Source organism: Dendrobates tinctorius, unplaced genomic scaffold, assembly GCF_039654945.1.
Source record: "Dendrobates tinctorius isolate UK_male_01 unplaced genomic scaffold, ASM3965494v1 ptg000311l, whole genome shotgun sequence".
NCBI lineage: Eukaryota > Metazoa > Chordata > Amphibia > Anura > Dendrobatidae > Dendrobates > Dendrobates tinctorius.
In genome coordinates, this window is record NW_027361978.1 from 679,312 (window position 1) to 698,018 (window position 18,707).

The 18,707-nt window shown below is 48.2% G+C and overlaps 1 protein-coding gene across 3 annotated transcripts in view; it reads right to left on the reverse strand.

The window, feature by feature from the left end:
* Positions 1-18,707, reverse strand: part of GUK1 (guanylate kinase 1) — an 84,030-nt gene that overhangs the window by 17,780 nt on the left and 47,543 nt on the right. For 2 of the 3 annotated variants that reach the window (XM_073561018.1, XM_073561017.1), the window contains exon 8: positions 5,786-7,696. In XM_073561018.1, coding sequence (XP_073417119.1) covers positions 7,661-7,696 — 36 coding nt within the window. In that variant the 3' untranslated portion in view covers positions 5,786-7,660. Of the gene's footprint in view, positions 1-5,785; positions 7,697-18,707 lie in introns of those variants that run through there. The other variant, XR_012227038.1, reaches the window with a different exon arrangement.

Here is an 18,707-nt window from a genome sequence, read left to right on the forward strand (position 1 = left end):
AAAACACTAACACAGACAGAAAGATAGACTGAGCAAAGCCGGGGCCCAAAACTACCTAGATAGGAAAGGACAGGAAGGCTGCTGTCTGCAATCTGCAAAAACCCTATCAAAGACATAAGCCAACAAGCTGATATGAAAAAGACCCTGAAGCAGCTAGGCTTCAAAAACTAAATCAGCACTCAGGTATTTTCAGAAGACAGAGCTAAAGGAATTCAGCACACCCCAGCAGGGAATGGCAGAAATCCAGAAAAACAAAGCAAAACAAAGTCAAAGCAAAAATGCAAAAAGCCGAGCAGCAAACTTAGCTTTAGAGGAGCAGGAATTCAGACTGGTCTCCAAGGAACCCACAGAGAAATCACCCGCAGGGCAGAAGGGCGTCGGCAGCCTTATATCCAGTCAGTAACTCCACTCAGCCAGTCATCATCATCAGCCTCAGGTGTTTGATAATCAGGCTCACTACCTTTCTTTACCAGAAGAGGGAGTTCCTCGGGCCTCAGTAGTGAAGGGGAAAATGAACTCACAACAGTACCTCCCCCTTGAGGAGGGGTCACCGAACCCTCAACCACGCCACCAGGGCGATCAGGGTGAGCCCGATGAAAGGCACGCACCAATCTTTTGGCATGAATATCAGAGGCAGAGACCCAGGAATTATCCTCCTGACCATAACCCTTCCACTTAACCAAATACTGGAGTCTCTGTCTAGCCAGATGGGAATCCAGTACTTTCTCTACCTCATATTCCATGTTACCTTCAACCAATACAGGGTCTGGAGGTGCCACCCCCGGAACAACAGGTTCAACAAACCTCTTCAACAAAGATTTATGGAACACATTATGGATTTTAAATGTGACAGGAAGAGCCAAACGAAAAGAGACCGGATTAATAATCTCCACAATCTTGTAAGGTCCAATAAATCTAGGCTTAAACTTAGGAGAAGCCACCTTCATAGCAATATTTTTTGATGATAACCACACCATATCACCAACCTTAAACTGAGGACCAATGGTCCTATGTCGGTTGGAAAACCGCTGGGCCTTTTCCTGGGAGAGAGATAACTTATCCACCACTTGGTCCCAGATCTGGTGCATTCTCTCCACCACAGTGTCAACACCTGGGCAGGCAGAGGGCTCCACCTGCCCTGAAGAAAATCGAGGATGAAACCCAAAGTTACAAAAAAAAGGTGACATCAAAGTGGCAGAACTAGCTCTATTATTTAAAACAAATTCGGCCAAGGGCAAAAATGATACCCAATCATCCTGATCAGCACAAATACAACATCTCAAATATGACTCCAAGGTCTGGTTTGTTCTCTCTGTCTGCCCATTGGTCTGAGGGTGAAAAGCAGAGGACAACTGAATTCCCAGCCTGGAACAGAAAGTTCTCCAAAATCTAGACACAAACTGGACTCCTCTGTCAGATACAATGTTCTCAGTAATCCCGTGCAAACGAACCACCTGTTGTAAAAACAGGGGCACCAACTCAGAGGAAGACAGCAACTTAGGGAGTGGTACAAGATGAACCATCTTAGAGAACCTATCACAAATCACCCAAATAACAGTCATCCTCTGAGAGACAGGCATATCAGAGATGAAATCCATTGAAATATGGGTCCATGGCCTTTTTTGGGACAGGCAAAGGCATCAACAACCCACTAGGGCGAGAACACGATTTAGACCGGGAGCACGTCCCACAGGACTGCACAAAATTCCTGACATCACGAGACAAGGAGGGCCACCAAAAAAACCGACTCACCAGATCTCTAGTACCAAAAATACCCGGATGACCAGCCAAAGCAGAGCAATGAACTTCAGACATCACTCTCTTCTTCCACTGGTCAGGAACATACAACTTTCCACTGGGACAACGCTCAGGTTTGTCCTCCTGGAACTCTTCCAGAGCACGTCTCAAATCGGGCGAGATGGCAGAAAGAACTACCCCTTCGCCTAAGATGGTAGCAGGCTTGGTCACCACAGGAGAATCAGCAAAGAAGCTCCTAGAGAGGGCGTCTGCCTTGACATTCTTCGTTCCTGGAAGAAAAGAAACCACAAAATCAAAACGTGTAAAAAACAAGGCCCACCTAGCCTGTCTAGGGTTCAAGCGCTTAGCCGACTCTAGGTAAATCAAATTCTTGTGGTCAGTGAGGACCACGACTTGATGCTTAGCTCCCTCCAACCAATGTCTCCACTCCTCAAATGCCCATTTCATGGCCAACAGTTCCCTATTCCCCACATCATAGTTACGTTCAGATGGAGAGAACTTTCGGGAAAAGAAAGCACAGGGATTCATTTTAGATGTTACAGGATCCTTTTGGGACAAAACAGCTCCTGCACCAATCTCAGAAGCATCCACCTCTACCTGGAATGGAAGTGAGACATCAGGTTGCCGCAAAACCGGGGCGGAGGTGAATCTTCGCTTCAGCTCCTGAAAGGAAGAAACAGCCTCCAGAGACCAATTTAACACATCAGCACCCTTCTTAGTCAAATCAGTCAATGGCTTGGCAATACTAGAAAATTTTGCTATAAATTTCCGATAAAAATTAGCAAAACCCAAAAACTTCTGGAGGGCCTTCGAAGAAGTGGGCTGAACCCAATCGTAAATGGCCTGTACCTTGGCCGGGTCCATTTCAATAGTTGACGGGGACAAAATAAATCCCAAAAAAGAAATCCTCTGTACTCCAAAAAGGCATTTAGATCCTTTGACATACAGGGAATTCTCCCTCAAGATCCGGAACACAGTCCGAATATGTTCCACATGAGAATCCCAATCCTTGGAGAAGATCAAAATATCATCCAGATAGATAATCAAAAATTTATCGACAAAATCTCGGAAAATATCGTTCATGAAGCACTGGAAGACAGAAGGGGCATTAGTGAGCCCAAAAGGCATCACCAGGTACTCAAAATGTCCCTCCGGAGTATTAAACGCCGTCTTCCATTCATCCCCATGCTTAATGCGAATAAGATTATACGCCCCCCTGAGGTCAAGCTTGGTAAACCAGCAAGCACCTTTAACTCTGGAGAATAGATCAGAAATCAGGGGTAACGGATACTGATATTTAACAGTAATTTTGTTGAGGGCACGATAATCAATACAAGGTCTTAATGATCCATCCTTTTTGGCTACAAAAAAAAAAAAACCGGCACATAAGGGTGACGAGGATGGTCTGATATGACCCTTCTCCAACGCCTCCTTAATATAGGATCGCATAGCCTCGTGTTCGGGTACAGATAAATTGAAGAGCCGACCCTTGGGAAATTTACACCCCGGGCTCAGTTCAATAGCACAGTCATAACTCCTATGAGGAGGCAGAGACGCAGACTCATTCTCACTAAATACATCATAAAAGTCCGCCAAATAATCAGGAACATCATGCGACTGAGGAGAGGTGGAAAACACCGGAGCCTCACTAAAGGCACACCGACAACCCCAACTCACCACAGACACAGATTTCCAATCCAAAACTGGATTATGAATTTGTAACCAGGGAAACCCCAGAACAATAGTATCATGCAGATTATGCAACACCAAAAATCTGCAATTTTCTTGATGGTCTGGGGCGACCCACATTACCACCTGGGTCCAAAACTGAGGTTTATTTTTAGCCAAAGGAGTAGCATCAATCCCCCTCAAAGGGATAGGCGTCTGCAGAGGTGTCATCGGAAATCCACAACGTTAAGCAAAATCCAAGTCCATTAGGTTTAGGGCTGCTCCCGAATCCACAAAAGCCTTGGTGGAAAATGTGGACAGGGAGCAGATCAGAGTAATAGCCAGAAGAAACTTAGGTTGAACACCCCCAAGAGAAAACGTGTGTGCAAAGCGTTTCTCTCGTTTAGGACAGACAGAAATAATATGCGAGGCATCTCCACAGAAAAAACACAACTTATTACGCCTTCTGAACTCCTGACACTGCTCTCTGGAAAAAACTATCACATTGCATAGGTTCAGATATTTGTTCAACAGGTGGCAACACCTCTCGTGCAGCTTTGCGTTCGCGCAAACGCCGATCAACCTGAATGGCTAATGACATAGAATCGTCAAGACCAGAGGGAACAGGAAATCCCACCATAGTATCTTTTACGGCTTCTGACAACCCCTTCCGAAAGAGAGCAGCCAAGGCATTATCATTCCAGGTAGTAAGTACTGCCCACTTTCGGAATTTTTGACAGTACAATTCTGCAGAATCACGACCCTGGCTCAATGCCAGCAGGGTCTTTTCAGCCTGATCAATGGCATTAGGTTCGTCATAGAACAACCCCAAGGCCTGAAAAAATGCGTTCACATTAGTCAGAATAGGATCATCTGGTTTCAAAGAAAACGCCCAATCCTGGGGATCGCCACGCAGCAAAGAGATGACAATTTTAACCTGCTGCGCGGAGCTCCCTGACGAGTTAGGCTTCAAGGCAAAGAATAATTTACAATTATTTTTGAAATTCAAAAATTTAGACCGATCCCCAAAAAATACATCAGGTGTAGGAATCTTTGGTTCAGCAGCATGTGAATGAGCAAGGTAGGCGGAAATTCCCCGCACTTCCGCAGCGAGCTGCTCCACACAATCAGACAATTGCTTTATCTCCATTGAGAGAAAAAAAAATTCCCCCTACGGCCTCAGAGATATAGAGGAAAAAATATACACACTTTTTTTTTTTTACAATTCCTTCCTGCTATTGAGTACCCTAGGATCTACGGTATGGCGGGTGATTCTGTTATGAATGAGTCACCGTAGGGGCAAAAAGAGAAATACAAGCCAAGTCCAGAAAACCAGAGAAGTTGGCAACTATCAGATTGCAGACCCCTGAACCTATCAACACAACTAGCAGTAGCCGTGGGGGGTTCCTACGATGCCCTAGACCCCTCGATCACAGCCGGAGAAATAAATAGGCCTAAAGAAAGAAAGGGGAAATCTAAACTGCCCCAGAGCAGACCCCAAAGCAATAGGCAGCCCCCAACATATAATGACGGTGAAGCAAGATGAAAACACTAACACAGACAGAAAGATAGACTGAGCAAAGCCGGGGCCCAAAACTACCTAGATAGGAAAGGACAGGAAGGCTGCTGTCTGCAATCTGCAAAAACCCAAAAACCCTATCAAAGACATAAGCCAACAAGCTGATATGAAAAAGACCCTGAAGCAGCTAGGCTTCAAAAACTAAATCAGCACTCAGGTATTTTCAGAAGACAGAGCTAAAGGAATTCAGCACACCCCAGCAGGGAATGGCAGAAATCCAGAAAAACAAAGCAAAACAAAGTCAAAGCAAAAATGCAAAAAGCCGAGCAGCAAACTTAGCTTTAGAGGAGCAGGAATTCAGACTGGTCTCCAAGGAACCCACAGAGAAATCACCCGCAGGGCAGAAGGGCGTCGGCAGCCTTATATCCAGTCAGTAACTCCACTCAGCCAGTCATCATCATCAGCCTCAGGTGTTTGATAATCAGGCTCACTACCTTTCTTTACCAGAAGAGGGAGTTCCTCGGGCCTCAGTAGTGAAGGGGAAAATGAACTCACAACAGGCTTCTCTGCTCCTGGAGACCCCTCATGTCTGTGGCCCCCGGGGGCTGCAGAAAGTCACATTAACCCTCACCATACTCACCTCTCAGAGAGGTGCGGCTCTCCAACACGACACAAGTCCACCGATTGGCTGCAGTGGTCATGGGACATGGCAGGAGACCAGCGGAGGATACGGCACTGTGCAGCGTCTGGGAGGCAAGGACAGATTTATGCAGGACCCTAGAGCTCCTGCTCACACAGCTGGGAGTCTGTGACAATGTATCAGTGCAATGAGGCAGAAGGCACAAGACAGACAGCACTTTATGACACAATTAAAAGGACATCACGTGTTCTGCAGCCACAGACCATCGGCAGACCCCACCGAGGATCAGAAAAATAGCGGTCACTTATTGTAGAAAAAAACATCCTATATTATTCCAGTGACTGCGGCAGCACGACGGGCTCACACATCAGCGTTAATGATTCTGCCACTGGAGGGAGGAGCCTTGTAATGGGTGGCATCTTACGGTGGGTGGAGCCTTGTAATGGGTGGTGCCTTGCGATGGGCGGAGCCTGCACATTGACATTTTGAACGGAACTATCTGATGAATTGAATTAATCCATGATCGTTGAAGTGATGGTGATGAGCGTGGGGCAGGAGGCGGTGAGAAGTGTGGAGCAGCAGGAGGCGGTGAGGAGCGTGGAGCAGCAGGGGGCGGTGAGGAGGGGGGGCGGTGAGGAGGGTGGAGCAGCAGGGGGCGGTGAGGAGCGTGGGGCAGCAGGAGGCGGTGAGAAGGGTGAGGAGCGTGGAGCAGCGTGGGGCAGCAGGGGGCGGTGAGGAGCGTGCGTGGGGCAGCAGGGGGCGGTGAGGAGCGTGCGTGGAGCAGCAGGGGGCGGTGAGGAGCGTGCGTGGAGCAGCAGGGGGCGGTGAGGAGCGTGCGTGGAGCAGCAGGGGGCGGTGAGGAGCGTGCGTGGAGCAGCAGGGGGCGGTGAGGAGCGTGCGTGGAGCAGCAGGGGGCGGTGAGGAGCGTGCGTGGAGCAGCAGGGGGCGGTGAGGAGCGTGCGTGGAGCAGCAGGGGGCGGTGAGGAGCGTGCGTGGAGCAGCAGGGGGCGGTGAGGAGCGTGCGTGGAGCAGCAGGGGGCGGTGAGGAGCGTGCGTGGAGCAGCAGGGGGCGGTGAGGAGCGTGCGTGGAGCAGCAGGGGGCGGTGAGGAGCGTGCGTGGAGCAGCAGGGGGCGGTGAGGAGCGTGCGTGGAGCAGCAGGGGGCGGTGAGGAGCGTGCGTGGAGCAGCAGGGGGCGGTGAAAAGCGTGCGTGGAGCAGCAGGGGGCGGTGAGGAGCGTGCGTGGAGCAGCAGGGGGCGGTGAGGAGCGTGCGTGGAGCAGCAGGGGGCGGTGAGGAGCGTGCGTGGAGCAGCAGGGGGCGGTGAGGAGCGTGCGTGGAGCAGCAGGGGGCGGTGAGGAGCGAGCGTGGAGCAGCAGGGGGCGGTGAGGAGCGTGCGTGGAGCAGCAGGGGGCGGTGAGGAGCGTGCGTGGAGCAGCAGGGGGCGGTGAGGAGCGTGCGTGGAGCAGCAGGGGGCGGTGAGGAGCGTGCGTGGAGCAGCAGGGGGCGGTGAGGAGCGTGCGTGGAGCAGCAGGGGGCGGTGAGGAGCGTGCGTGGAGCAGCAGGGGGCGGTGAGGAGCGTGCGTGGAGCAGCAGGGGGCGGTGAGGAGCGTGCGTGGAGCAGCAGGGGGCGGTGAGGAGCGTGCGCGGAGCAGCAGGGGGCGGTGAGGAGCGTGCGCGGAGCAGCAGGGGGCGGTGAGGAGCGTGCGTGGAGCAGCAGGGGGCGGTGAGGAGCGTGCGTGGAGCAGCAGGGGGCGGTGAGGAGCGTGCGTGGAGCAGCAGGGGGCGGTGAGGAGCGCGGGGCAAGAGGCGGTGAAGAGCGTGGGGCAGCAGTCTGGGTTTCACCATATTGACGCCAATTTTGATACCTGAGCCTCATCCTTTTCTTATTGCAGAACACCGCAAGGCTGGAAGACGAGCAATTGTGCGAATGGGCAGCGTCGTGTCTGCAGACAGTGCGGATCGCCATGAAAGTCATAATGAGTGGGGGAAGGGCGCACTGAGCCTAAAAGGAGGAATCTGAGCTGCAGGAATGGACACCAGCGAGGAATGACTGCGGAAGGGAATGGAGGCTCCAGTCACGAATCCTCTGACGTCTGCACGGCTGAAATCTCCTGCAGGAAAGAAAAACATCACAAAATCGGGCACAGACACAAATAATCTCCTCCATCTCCTGAATTATACTCCAGAGCTGCACTCACAATTCTAACTTGGCATAAAAGTGATCAGTACAGGATCAGTAATGTAACGTATGTACACAGTGACTGCACCAGCAGAATAGTGAGTGCAGCTCTGGAGTATAATACAGGAGGTAACTCAGGATCAGTAATGTAACGTATGTACACAGTGACTGCACCAGCAGAATAGTGAGTGCAGCTCTGGAGTATAAAACAGGAGGTAACTCAGTATCAGTAATGTAATGTACACAGTGACTGCACCAGCAGAATAATGAGTGCAGCTCTGGGGTATAATACAGGATGTAACTCAGGATCAGTAATGTAATGTATATTATGAATGTGTCACCGAGGAGGAAAAAAGCAAAACACGCTAAGTCTCAAAAACCAGAGAGGTTGGTAACTATGCAGATTGCAGATCCCTGATCTTAACACACAACTAGCAGCAGTCGTGGAGCGTGCCTGCGAAGGTCCTGGACGCCTCGTCACAACCGGAGAACTAAATAAACCTAAAGTAAGAAAAGAGGAAAACTAACTCCCCAGAGCAGACCCCAAAGGAAAGACAGCTCCCACATGTATTGACGGTGAAGCAAGATGAAAACACAAAGGCAGAAAAATAGGCTGAGCAAACGATGGGGCCAAACTAACTTGAAAGGAAAGATACTGTCTGCAATCTGCCATAAAACCCTACCAAAAATAATGTCCAACGCTTCTGATAACAAAATTAACCCTGAAGTCACTAGACTTCTCCCACTATATCAGCACTCTGGAATATTCTGAGACAGAGCAAAAAGAGGCCAATCTAATAAAGGACAAATTGGCAAATACAGATAAATAAGAGTGGAAGGGGCGTGGCATGGCGGGCGAGGAGTGAGGACACGCTTTGAAGAGGCTCCCGCTCCTACCCCGGTAACCGATCCAAACAGAGCCTGATATAACGCCATTTACCCAGTTGCTTACCAGGAAGAGCAAGGGGAGTGTATCCACCGGTCCCGCGGCGCCTGACAAAGCTCCTCAGAAGATTTCCCGCTACTTTTCGGGAGCGGTGAAGAGGAGAGTTGCAGGCGCCATGATGGATGTGGCGCGTGGCGCACGACCTTCCCCGCTGGCGACGGGAGGCACAGCACCGGAGGCAGGAGAGAAGTCCGGGGAGAAGGTACACGGGGGAGCCTTTCGGGGATCTGATGAGGCGACCGCGGGGGTATCACGGGAGATGAGGCACTCTCCCCTTGTTAAGACCGCTGAGCCCCTGGGGATCCATCTCTCACAGGGAGACCCCGCGGTCATACAGGCACAGCCAGGTGCCATTGAGACAGGAGGGGGCCCTGAAGCGGCTTCTGTGGAACTCCCCGCACTAGACATTACCAATCCCCCAGACATGGATATAGATGTCTCCATTAACCCCCCCCAGGGATTCTGCAATACACGGGGAGGTGGACCCCACACTAAGAGAACGAGCAGATTACTCACCGTCGCCTGTCTATCAGGTTGGACTGTTATCTAATACAACCTCGCAGTCTGTCTCTCTAACGGGTGCATCTCTGCTACAACATGGGACGCCGGCACCTATGTTTGCGGGGCACTCCTCAGTACCCATGGGAGTCGATTTCAATCTACTATATAACAGGCTAAAGGACATTCCGACGAAACAAGATATGGAACAGTACATTGTCCGCTTGGAATCCTCCTATAAAGCTGAACTTTCCATACTTAGGGACGATATCCAGCAATGTGGTGAGAAAGTTGAATCTCACGACCAGCTCCTGACCTCCCTGAGTGATAGAATGGAGGCCCAGGAAAATATGACAGCAGCTCAACCCAGACAAATACAGACCCTAGCGGAAATGCTGGATGATTCGGAAAATAGGGGGCGTAGGAACAACATAAGAATACGGGGATTACCCGAGTCTGTACCTTCCCAGGACCTACATTCCACTTTGAGAGACATCTTTAATTCGGTATTGGATAGGCCCCAGGACACCCCATTGGATTTGGATCGCGCCCACAGGGCTCTGGGCCCGCGTCCTAGAGAGCAAGACCCACCAAGAGACGTGATATGCAGGGTGCATAAGTACCAACTTAAAGACGCGGTCATGGGAGCAGCTAAGAGGGCAAAATCCATAATCCACTCGGACGCCCGAATACAGCTTCTACCGGATTTGTCCAGATGGACCTTACAGAGGCGTAGAGCTCTCCGCCCCCTCTTAGAGGAGTTGCGGCGACGTGATCTTTCCTACACATGGGGATTTCCGTTTTGTCTCCGAGTCCAGAGGAGCGGCAGAGTACACCGACTGAGCCACCCTGGGGGCATCCCGGCTTTTTCGGCCGCCTTGGATATACCTGAGGTGGATATTCCTGAGTGGCCATCCCTACCATCGTTTTATAGGATGGAGGACCCTCGTGGAGATCCAGAGCCTCAACGTCAGCGCAGACGAGGAAGAAGGCCCAGTGGTCGTGGGCGCGCACATCTCAGAGGGGAAGAAACAGTTTGATCATCCAGTATTGTTCGACTAAATTTTTCCTTTCTATCCGATTGGACATGGGTCTACATGGGTTTGGAGGGGAGGGGGATTCGGGGATCTTTGCTGAGAGTAATGCAGGTCTGAAATGTAAATATGTTTACAATACCGGATGATTCTCCTCCTCCAACCTTTCCCTCTCCTTTTGCCTCCCCCTCTCTTCCCCCCCCCCCTCCCCCCCCCTTTTTTCTCCCTTTTTTTTTTTTTCCTTCTCTCTTCAGAAAGTTCTTCTCTGTGGATTGGGGGGGGTGCCCTAATTTAGAGGGTAGACCTATGCTCTAAAAGTTATGCTGTATTAGGATTACAAAGTCGAGTGCCTGTATACATTAGTGGTTCGGTTGGGTTCTATTTTTCTTCTTTTTCTATTTGGATAACACAGATGGTAATTACAATGTAGGATGGGTCGTGGCTCATGCACTCATAGTTACGAGGGGCTGTGTGGGGCCGGCTCTCCGCTTTAGAGGTTTGCAACTGATATAACATAATGGGATCGGATGCCGGAGGAGACGGCGTCTCCGACTCTTCTTTTGCCGTACTCTCACCCCCCGGAGGGCTGCTTGGCCATTAAGGCACGCAGCATTTAGTAATAACCTCCACTAGGATCTAACGGTTTGTCGGAGTGGGTCTACCCACATCCGTATTGTTATAGTTTAATTTCTCTTACTACTGTTTCTTTAACCCTTACTCATTTTCTCTGCTTGAACTTACCTCTTCCTATTAGTTCCCTCTTCACTTCCTTATAGCGGGCACCGGACTCCGAGGCTGACCTACTTCTATTGGCGAAGTCTGCATTTTTGACTTCGGACTACAAACAGAGTGACGGGTAAGAAGGCCATACAAAAGATTATATTAGGCTCATTGAATACCAGGGGTTTTAATATCCCGCAGAAACGGTCTCAAATATTATATGGTATGCACAAGAAAAGAGTAAACGTGCTGATTTTACAGGAGACACACTTTAAGAGTGGACATGTCCCTAATCTACATGATCGCCATTATACAACATGGTTCCATAGCACCAATCCTGACTCACGATCCCGAGGGGTGTCTATAGCACTTCATAAATCCCTCCAACATACAATGTTGGACACGCTGGTCGACACGGAGGGCAGGTACCTGATCTTGAAAATTCAGATTTTTTCAACAACATACACTATAGCAGGATGGTATGCCCCCGGTCGGGACCAAATTCGAGCCACTAGATCCTTCTTAAAGACAATGGCTGACTTCGCTGAAGGGGTCGTCATAATAGGGGGAGACTTTAACATGACTCTCAACCCGACATTAGATTCTACGGCAGCGAGATCTCACATTTCTCTACGTCAGCTGTCCTCTTTGAAAAAAGACCTTCATAACTTACGTCTTACGGATGTCTGGAGACTTTTTAATCCCAACGGGAAAGACTATACGTACTTCTCCACACCACATAACTCATAGAGCAGAATAAATTTTTTTCTCCTTAGTCATTGTGCATTGGCGTGGGATCCGAGACCATCTATTGGAGGTTTCCTATGGTCGGATCATGCTCCGATCTTTCTAGATATTAGTCCTCCTGATTCAGTGACACGACAGTGGACGTGGAGACTGAACGATAACCTTTTAAAGGACCCTACATGTGTGGCGGACATTAAAGACTACCATAGCAGAATTCTTACAATTTCATAAACATGACACCACTGCCATGCCTATTAAATGGGAAACTCTTAAATGCATCCTTAGAGGGACTCTGATTAAACATGGCTCTCGCTTAAAACAAAGGAAAAGTAGGGAAATTATGGACCTCACAGAGAGAATTTCAACATTGGAGATGAAACACAAGAAGGATAAGGAGGCAGAGACGTTGTCTGAACTGATTAAGTGCAGAGACGATCTGAAATCCTTACTAAATGAGAAGTCCCGGCATCAAAGAAACCGATTTAAGAGTATATTATATGGGCAGGCTAATAAATGCGGACGCCTTTTAGCCAGATTTTTGCACCCCCGTAATCAGACTACATATATTCCTTCTCTTCAGCGACGTCATGGCCAGACAACATCAAATCCAACGGAAATTCTAGATATAATGCGGCAATACTATCATACATTGTACAATATTAATAGTGATCGCTCCCCTCATTCGCCTCTAGACCCTCAACCACACATAGAATCATATATACATGACACTGCCCTTCCAGTGTTGACCACGGATTTGACGTCATCACTGGATACTGATTTTACGACAGAGGAGATTGACGAGGTTATTCAAAATACCCCGGCAGGTAAAAGCCCAGGACCAGACGGCTTCTCCCCTTATTTTTATAAGATGTTTCGCGAACAACTTAATCCCATTATGACGCTAGTGTTTAATTACATCGCGACCAGCTCCCCATTTGTTCCACAATTTTTAGAGGCCTTTATTACGGTGATACCGAAACCAGGGAAAGACCCAAAAATAGTGACCAACTACCGTCCAATATCTCTCATTAACGTAGACGTAAAGTTATATGCAAAAATTTTAGCTAATCGATTGGCCCCTCTTTTGCCTTCGGTGGTACACTCGGATCAGGTGGGGTTTATACGAGGAAGAGAGGCAAGGGATGGTATAGGTAAAACCCTTATCCTGACTGCTCATGCTAAAGCAAAACAGAAACCATTGGCTCTGCTGTCGATTGATGCAGAAAAGGCCTTTGACCGTGTACACTGGGGATTCATGTTTGCGGCCGTTCGACAAATGGGACTGGGTAATCGCTTCCTACAAAGGATTGCGGCTCTCTATTCCAGCCCTTCGGCGAGGGTTAAAGTCAATGGGGCGATGTCGGATCCTATAACCATTGGGAACGGAACCCGGCAAGGGTGTCCTTTATCGCCCTTGTTATATGCAATAGTCATGGAACATCTTGCAGTGGCGATTAGGAAGAACCCCAGTGTGCACGGTTTATGGGTAGATCAGGTACATTATAAGGTCTCTCTTTATGCGGATGACCTCCTCCTGTATATATCCCAGCCTCATATTACCCTCCCATCAGTGATGGAGGAGTTCCAAAAATATGGAGCAGTCAGCAACTTTAAAATTAATTTCCAGAAAACCGAAGCCCTCAATATATCTCTGAGGCAGACAGAGCTTACAAGAATCATGGGAAACTTTCCCTTTAGGTGGAGGTTTAAAGCTATTCAATACTTAGGAGTTCAAATCCCTACTGATATGAATGATCTATACAAATTAAATTACCTGCCCCTCTTGGACTCAACCTTAAAACGTTTAAGAGAGTACAGACGAAAGAATATCTCGTGGTTTGGCAGGATGAACTCATTTAAGATGGATATTCTCCCCAGATTTTTATATTTGTTTCAGGCGGTTCCGATTACTCCGCCGAAAACTTTCTTCCAGACCACCAGATCGCCATTGATCCGATTTATCTGGCAGACCTCCAAACCCCGACTAAAGTACTCTACCCTGACCGCCCCGAAGCTCAGGGTTGGCGCAGGCCTCCCTGACCTTGAGTTATACCATAGAGCATCTATACTGGCACGCTTATTTGATTGGCAATTTGGTCATCACGTCAAACAGTGGGTTCAACTAGAACAGACATCTTATAAGGATCCATTGCGCCATCTCCCATGGATCCGACGCCATGACTTGGTCACAAATGATTCTGAGGGAAATACAGACGTTTTGACTCGTGGGGTTTTGCAGTTGTGGAATCGTGTTAAAACCAGAAAGAAACTGATCAGTACCCTGAACCCGTTGACTCCAATATTTGGTAAGCCGGATTTTCCTCCAGGGTGTTGCAGAGACCAATTTCTGGGTTGGCATAGAGGGTCTGACTTGCGTTTGGGACAGGTGTTGATAGAGGGGAGGGCTCCATCTTGGGAAAGCTTAAGGGAAGGGTCCTCCTCGGGAGCAATCTCCTGGTTGGAATATAATCAGTTGAGATCTTTTATTCGGGGATACTTGGGCGACCGTTCTTCTCACCCACCCATGACACGATTTGAAAACTTATTATCACAACAAGATCCTCCTTCTCACCTGATCTCTCTTTTATATAAGATACTTCAATCAGACGATCCGGATGCGGCTCCAAGTTACATCCGAGCATGGGAGGAGGAGATGGGACATAAATTTACATCTGAGGACCTTGATAAAGCTTACTTTTTCACACATAAAATGTCTCCAGCCGGGGGCGCACAGGAGAAAAATTTCAAGATACTGTCCAGGTGGTACCTGGTGGTACCAGGTGGTCAGGCTAAAGTCAATTTATCCGTCAGCTGACGACACCTGTTGGCGATGTGCGACGGAAAGAGGCACGCTTTTCCATATCTGGTGGCAGTGTCCGGCTATACAACCCTTCTGGGTAGAGGTTTTTGGAGCGTATCAAAAGATTTCTGGAACACTTGTTCCACCCTCCCCGCAAGTTGCCCTCTTGTCAATCCTCCCAGGCCCCATATCCACTCAGAAAAGAAGCCTTCTCAGATTTTGCATTTCTGCGGCGCGCATGGTTATTCCACGCCATTGGCGCACAACACAACAACAATACCGACCATGGCAGAATGGGTGACAGAATTTGCAGATATATTCCGTATGGAGGAATTAATGGCCGAAATGGAGGGAGACAGTACCCGCCTGATTCGTGTGTGGCAGCCTTGGATACTATTCAAGGAAACCCCCGAATTACCTCGCTTGGTCGAGGGAGCAAATTAAAGGTCGGCATAGAGGCCCGAGGCCCGCTTACTTCACTTCACCTCCCTTTCTCCCTTTTCTTTCCTCCCCCCTTCACGCTCTCTTTGAGTTTCTTATTTTCTTTTCTTAGGTCCTCTTTATTGTTTCTTGACGTACACCTCCACTGGTCACATGGAGACTTTGTTAAGCACGCCCGCAGTTATTACTCTCTTAATTAATGATGTTGATATCCCGAAAGAAACACGGGGCGGCGTGACATCTTTTCCGTTGATGTCTGTATACGCAATAATATATGACAAATGTATATATAGTTAAGAACAACAGCCACGGGATGGTATACGTGTGCCCTCTGGTATACAATTATTTTGATGACTCTGCGGCACCAGAAGATATTTCGTCATTACGAGTGTATAGCAATAATGTGGCTTCATGTGCCTTGGTGTACACTGTTTGTTGTCTTGTACTTTGTTGTTTATTTGTTTTCAACAAAATAGATTCAACATAAATAAGAGTGGAAATTCAGCACAGCCCAGCCGGGCTGGCTGACCACACAAAAACTGAGTTGACCAACAAGAGCAAGTGTGAACATTAGCATAAAACAGACTTAACTTGAGAAGACTGGAGCAGAGCTGAAGTCCAAGACCTGAGAAACAGATTGAATCACCAGCACAAGGATAGGGCGTTGGCTGTCTTATATCCATTCTGATCCTCCAGAGATCCAATCATCATCTTCCTCACCAGGTGGCAGATCGCTACCACTTAAGCCAACCTCTCTACCTCCTGTCACCACCAGAGGGAGAACGGAAGGGGAACTCTCAACTGGTGGAGCAGAAAATGAGCTCATAACAGTGCCCCCCCTTGAGGAGGGGTCACCGAACCCTCATACACACCACCAGGCCGATCAGGATGGGCCCGGTGAAAAGCACGAACCAATCTATATGCATGAATATCCGAGGCAGAGACCCAAGAATTATCCTCCTGGCCATAACCCTTCCATTTGACCAAATACTGGAGTCTCCGTCTGACTAAGCGAGAATCCAATATTTTCTCTACCTCATATTCCACATTGCCTTTAACCAATACAGGGTCAGGAGGTGCCACCACAGGAACTACTGGCTCAACAAACCTCTTCAACAGAGATTTGTGAAATACGTTATGGATTTTGAACGTAATTGGAAGAGCCAACCGAAAAGAAACAGGATTAAGAATCTCCAAAATCTTATAAGGTCCAATAAATCTTGGTTTAAATTTTGGAGATGCAACTTTCATAGGAATATTCTTAGACGACAACCAAACCATATCACCCACTTTAAACCGGGGATCAATGGTCCTATGCCAGTTGGAAAATCGCTGGGCCTTTTCCTGAGAGAGTGACAACTTATCCACCACTTGGTCCCATATCTGCTGCATTCTCACAACCACAGTGTCCACACCTGGGCAGGATAAAGATTCCACCTGTCCCGAAGAGAATCAAGGGTGAAACCCAAAATTACAGAAAAAGGGTGACATCAAAGTGGCAGAACTAGATCTATTGTTCAGCGCAAATTCGGCCAAGGGCAAAAATGAGACCCAATCATCCTGATCAGCAGATATAAAACATCTTAAATAAGACTCCAAGGTCTGGTTTGTTCTCTCAGTCTGCCCATTGGTCTGGGGATGAAACGCGGAGGAGAAGGATAACTGAATTCCCAGATTGGAACAAACGGCTTTCCAAAATCTGGAAACAAACTGGACCCCTCTATCGGACACAATGTTCTCAGGAATCCCATGTAACCGAACCACCTGTTGTAAAAACAAGGGCACCAACTCAGCGGAAGATGGCAACTTTGGGAGTGGTACAAGATGGAACATCTTCGAAAATCTATCACAAATCACCCAGATAACAGTCATTCTCTGAGAGACAGGAAGATCAGAAATAAAATCCATTGAGATATGGGTCCATGGCCTCTTGGGCACCGGCAAGGGCATCAGCAACCCACTAGAACGAGAACAGGGTTTAGACCGAGAACAAGTCCCACAGGACTGTACAAAATTCCTGACATCACGAGATAAGGCAGGCCACCAAAAGGACCGACTCACCAAATCTCTGGTACCAAAAATACCTGGATGACCAGCCAATGCAGAGCAATGGACTTCAGAGATCACTCTCTTTCTCCAATGGTCAGGAACATACAATCTTCCCATAGGGCAACGCTCAGGTTTATCCTCCTGAAATTCCTCCAGGGCGCATCTCAAATCGGGTGAAATGGCAGAAAGAACTACCCCTTCACCTAGGATAGTAGTAGGCTCGGTCACACTAAGAGAATCAGCAAAGAAACTCCTAGAAAGGGCGTCTGCCTTAACATTCTTAGTGCCTGGAAGAAAAGAGACCACAAAATTAAAACGCGTGAAAAACAAGGCCCACCTAGCCTGTCTAGGATTCAAGCGTTTGGCCGACTCCAGATAAATCAAATTCTTGTGATCGGTGAGGACCACAAATTTATGTCTAGCTCCCTCCAACCAATGTCTCCACTCCTCAAATGCCCATTTCATGGCCAACAATTCCCGATTCCCCACGTCATAGTTGAGTTCAGATGGGGAGAACTTTTGAGAAAAGAAGGCACAGGGATTCATTTTAGAAGTCACAGGGTCTTTTTGGGACAACACAGCTCCTGCACCAATCTCAGAAGTGTCTACCTCCACCTGAAATGGAAGCGAGACATCAGGTTGCCGTAGAACTGGAGCTGAAGTAAATCTCCGCTTAAGCTCCTGAAATGCTGAGACAGCCTCAGGAGACCAATTCAGCACATCAGCTCCCTTCTTGGTAAGATCAGTCAGTGGTTTGACAATACCAGAAAAATTACCTATAAATTTACGATAGAAATTAGCAAAACCCAAAAACTTCTGGAGGGCCTTCAAAGAAGTAGGCTGAACCCAATCATAAATGGCCTGTACCTTGGCCGGGTCCATTTCAATAGTCGATGGAGACAAGATAAATCCTAAAAATGAAATCCTCTGTACACCAAAGAGGCATTTCGATCCCTTAACAAACAGGGAATTCTCCCTCAAAATCCGGAACACAGTGCGGACATGTTCCACATGGGAATCCCAATCACTAGAAAAGATCAAAATATCATCCAGATAGATGATCAAAAACTTATCTACAATGTGACGGAAAATATCATTCATAAAGGACTGGAAGACGGAAGGGGCATCAGTGAGCACAAAAGGCATCACCAGGTACTCAAAATGTCCCTCCGGAGTATTAAACGCCATCATCCTTTCATCCCCGTGCTTGATGCGAATAAGATTATACGCCCCCCTGAGGTCAAGCTTGGTAAAGCAGCAAGCACCTTTAACTCTGGAGAATAAATCAGACATCAGAGGTAACAGGTACTGATATTTAACCGTCAACTTGTTAAGGGAACGATAGTCAATACACGGTCTTAATGAACGATCTTTCTTGGCCGGAAAAAAAAACCCAGCACCTAAAGGTGACGAGGATGGTCTAATATGACCCTTCTCCAACGACTCCTTAATATAGGATCGCATAACATCATGTTCGGGTACAGATAAGTTGAGAAGCCGACCCTTGGGAAATTTACGCCCAGGCATCAACTCAATTGCACAGTCATAACTCCTATGAGGGGGTAAAGACGCAGACTTACTCTCACTAAATACATCAGAAAAATCAGCCAGATAATCAGGAACATCATGAGACTGAGGAGAGGTGGAGAAAACAGGAGCGTCCCTAAGGGCACACCGACAACCCCAACTCACCACAGACACAGATTTC